General features: G+C 71.5%; 1 protein-coding gene across 1 annotated transcript in view; it reads left to right on the top strand.

The window, feature by feature from the left end:
- The first annotated feature begins 2,310 nt into the window (after positions 1 to 2,310).
- The window catches only part of LOC104833746 (interphotoreceptor matrix proteoglycan 2-like), a 6,122-nt gene continuing 4,398 nt past the window's right edge, over positions 2,311 to 4,034 (top strand). Inside the window, exons 1-6 of the mRNA XM_010570625.1 lie at positions 2,311 to 2,536; positions 2,692 to 2,804; positions 2,889 to 2,947; positions 3,104 to 3,261; positions 3,423 to 3,585; positions 3,668 to 3,859. Coding sequence (XP_010568927.1) covers positions 2,311 to 2,536; positions 2,692 to 2,804; positions 2,889 to 2,947; positions 3,104 to 3,261; positions 3,423 to 3,585; positions 3,668 to 3,859 — 911 coding nt within the window. The remainder of the gene's footprint in view (positions 2,537 to 2,691; positions 2,805 to 2,888; positions 2,948 to 3,103; positions 3,262 to 3,422; positions 3,586 to 3,667; positions 3,860 to 4,034) is intronic.

The raw sequence follows: 4,034 nt of genomic DNA, 5'->3' as shown, positions 1-4,034 counted from the left end.
GGGGACCCGGAGCCCTGGCCGGGGCGAGGGCTGGCCTGGCGCTGGCCTGGCACCGGCGTGGTGCTGTGCTCGGCGAGCCGGCGGTGCCGGCGTTGGCACGTGGTGACTCTGCCGGAACGTGGTTTGGTTCGGGGCAAAGCGGGCGTTTCCAGCACGCGGCAGAGCGTGGCCGGGTGGGGCAGGATTCGGTTTGGTCCGCGGAGACGAAGGCGGGTGGTTTCCAGCTGGGTTTGGGTCGTTCCTGAGGGTCTCCTTTGGCAGTGCCGCCCTCGGTTACAGAGGGGCACGATGCCCGGTGCAGATGCCCAATGCTGGTGCGTGATGCCTGATGCCCGACACCTGCGCGCGCTGCTCTCTCCCTTCTCCCCGCAGTGATTGTGGAGTGCTGTGCATGGCTCTGCCCCAGCCTCGGCAGCGGGACGGGCTCCATGCTGAGTACCGCCATCCCCTGCACCCGCCTGGGGACCGCGACAGGGGAGCGCTGCCAGACAGGTACCGCCGGGACTGGGTCCCATCGTGGCCCTTGGTCTGCGGCACCGCGTGCCCGCCACATGCGTTGGTGCCAAGCTGCGGCCCGGGGCGCTGAGCCAGTGGCTGTGGGGTGCCGGCTGCGGGTCAGCCCTGCTCAGCATCCCCTCACTTCTGCCTCTGCCTGTAGATCCGGAGCGAGGAGCTGGCACGGGGCGGGCGCCGATGCCGGAGGCCGTGGGGCAGCTGCGGACAGAGGCTGGGCTGCTGCCCTTCCCTGGGACACCTGCCAGGACTGCCGAGCCCCCCAGTCCCCAGGGGAGCACCCACGCAGGCGGGGAGGGGACAGGGCCCGCGGCGTGGGATGGAACAGCCACCGAGCGCCCAGGGCTCCCACTCTTTGCAGGCACCACTGAGCGGCCATCCCCTGCCCCAGCACCTACGGAGCCGGACACAGCTCCTACCGCCGGATCTCCCCCCGGGACTGACCCTGTAGGAAATGTGATGGTGGAAGGTGCCACGACTCCACAGGGGAGCCCCTCGCATTCACCATCCTCCGTGACGGTGCCCGGCTCTGCTGGGAGGCAGTGGGGGTCCCCCAGCACCCTGCCAGGACAGAGCCCCAAGGGGACAGGGCTTGCACAGAGACAGGGGGGCTCACAGGGCCCCTCGTCCCCGGAGCTGTGGGCTGGGGAGGGCACAAGTGCCACCGTCCCGCTGGGTGATGGCAGCCCAGGGACTCACCCGAGCATTGTGCCAGCCACGGGTAGCCCTGCGCTGGAGATGACGGGGACGTCCCCCTTTGTCGGGGGGCTGCAGAGGCTGCTGAGCCCCGCGGGGACACCGCAGGGGACATGGCAGGGGCTGCCAGGGCTGGCAGGAGGTCGGGGCTCTGAGTCCCGCCTGTGGCGTGGGACGGACATCGCCTGGCAGGGTCCCCGCTCTGCCCCTCGCCCCTCTCTGCCATCCCTGGGGGCTGGTGGCCCTGGGGGCCCCCTGGCCAGCACAGCCCAGCCAGCCATGGGGACAGGCCCAACCTCGCTGCCTTCCACAGGCAAGGGATCAGGTCTGCCTGTCCCCACCACCACCACCAGCACCCCAGGCGTGACAACCCCGAGCCTGGGGGGAGCCCTGGACCCAACCACGGGGGTGTTGGGGCCACCCGACACAGAGGGTACCCCTCAGCACAGCCACATCCCCCTGGTCCAGACCTGGCGTCCACCACCCATGCCAGGGCAGCCCCCCACCTCGGTGGCCCCAGGCAGCACTGTTGCGGCACAGAGCAGGGTGCCGTACGCCAGCACAGGGTCCCCCCGCGTGCTCCCGTCCCTGCAGCCCACCCCAACTGGCAGCTCTGCAGTGACCCTGTCACCGACCCCACAGCCCTCCCCGGGGACCAGCCGGGGTGTCCTGGGGCTCAGCCCTGCTTTGGGCACCCCCCCAGCAGGGCCATCCCTGGGGCACTGGCTGCCCCACCCCAGCTCGGGGGGGGATCCTGCTAAGAGCCCCCAAATCCTTGGGGGGACCACGGTGGGGGTAGGTGATGCCATGCCCTGGGCAGCAACTGCTCCGCTGAGCTGGCAGCCAGGCAGCTCTGCCCCCCCCTCAGCCCCTGGGCCCCCCCAGCAGCCGGCTGCATCCCAGTCTGCATCTCCCCTGGGGCTGACCACCACTGTCAGCATCACCGCCACCGCTGCCGCTGCTGTCACCACCACCACAGCTGCCACCACCAGCCCAGCACAGCTCAGGGACATGGGGACAGTCACGACGGAGCCCGGTGCTGCGGTCTTGCAGGGGAATGCAGCAGGGCTGACGTGGGGGCCCCCAACTCATTTGCCCACCATGGTGCCAGGGCCCCCACAGCAGCCCACCGATCCCCCTGGGACCCTGAACCATCGTGGGGGCCCCGGGTCCCCCCCAGCTGCCGGGGACACAGACCTGGTCCAGCCGTTGAGCAGCTCCAGAGGGTGGCCAGATGCTGACACCCCCCGAGCGACTCTGGCCCCAGCCACGGCAGGCAGGGCCCCCCGGGTGTTCATCGTGGAGGATCAGCCACCCCTCCTGAGAGGTGCGTCTGGGGGGGTTTGGGACCCTCTGCCTGGGCATGGCGGGAGGAGAAGAGCTCCAAGGAGCCATCAGCTTGGGGCAGTCAGTGGTGGTGGACCCCCCCGGGGCAGGCAGTGCGGGTCCCTGTAGTGCTGATCCCTGTCTCTCCTCCCACAGCATCCCTCCTCCGCATCCCCTGTGAGCTGGTGCTGGACATGGGGTTCGTTCCCGCCCTGCAGGACCCCGGGTCCCGCGAGCGCCAGGGCCTGCTGCACAGCTTCAACCGGACGGTGAGCATGGGACGGGGCCGTCCGGGGGGGGAAGGCTGCGGCCGGGGGCCATCCTGCATCGTGCTCAGCTTCCTCCCTGCACAGGTCGCGCCCCTCTTCATGTCGGTGCCCGGGTTCCTGCGGCTGGAGGTGACGGGGATCAGGTAGGTGCTTGCACAGCCCCGCAGCGTGCGATGCTCCCTGGCACGGGGGGTACAGGGAGCGTCACACGCTGCGGGGCTGCAGCGGTGCCGGGGTGCAGTGCTGGACCGGGGGGTCCGAGCCACCACCCCTGGACTCGTCGTGGGGTGTCCCCTCAGGGAGGGCAGCGTGGTGCTGGAGTACGACGCGCTGTTCGCGGCAGAGCGGGTGCAGGCGCCAGGGCTGGGCGAGCTCCTCGACGGCGCCCTGGGCTCCGGCGGCAACCGGCCAGGGCTGGCGGTGGGCACCGCTCCCGTCCTGCGCAACATGGCTCTGGGTGAGCGCGGGGCGTGTGTGGGGCCGCGCCATCACTGCACCCTCCCGCGGTCCCCAGGGTCCAGTGCCCGGCCGGGGCTGGTCACAGGTGGGCATGTGCCTGGCCCTGGCTCCCTGCTGGGTGGGGAGGGGGTGGCACAGCCGAACGCCCCTCTACTGCAGAGCGGCCTCTGGACCCCTGCGCTGTGCTCTTCGCCTGCCGGGCCGGCTTCGCCTGTGTGGCCGGGGCGGACGGGAACGCCACCTGCACCTCCCTCTGCCACCGCGACTACTGCAAGAACCACGGCATCTGCACCCACCCTCGGGACCGCGAGCCCCTCTGCCAGTGAGTGCCCCTGGGACCAGCTCTGGGGTGACGGGTGCTGTCCCCCGCCCCGGTGGCCGATCCCCCCCCCACCTTGGCACAGGTGCCCCGTCGGCAGCGATTTCTGGTTCATGGGGCTGCGCTGCGACTACCGGGTGACGCAGCAGAGCCTGCTGGGGATGGCCGCGGGGGTCCTGCTCAGCATCGTCCTCCTGGGTGCCGTCGTCGCCGCCGTCGCCATCCGCCGGTTCAAGGCGCTGCTGATGGAGGCCAGGGCCGACCAGACCCGCAGCAGGTGGGGCGCGCGGGGCTGGTGGTGGTGGTGTTGGGGGGGCCGGGACCGGGCTCCAGGATGGCCCTGGATGGAGGGGTGCTCCTGCTGCGAGGCCGATTCCCCGGGGTGCTGGGGGGGGGGGGCTGTAGGGAGGGGCACTGCCCCCCCCCGGGGGGTGACGGGGGGCCGTGAGCCC

This window comes from Haliaeetus leucocephalus, unplaced genomic scaffold, assembly GCF_000737465.1.
Source record: "Haliaeetus leucocephalus isolate CR32 unplaced genomic scaffold, Haliaeetus_leucocephalus-4.0 Scaffold295, whole genome shotgun sequence".
Classification (NCBI taxonomy): domain Eukaryota; kingdom Metazoa; phylum Chordata; class Aves; order Accipitriformes; family Accipitridae; genus Haliaeetus; species Haliaeetus leucocephalus.
The sequence above is the reverse complement of the archived record's forward strand: the minus strand, read 5'-3'. Positions and strand labels throughout refer to the sequence as shown.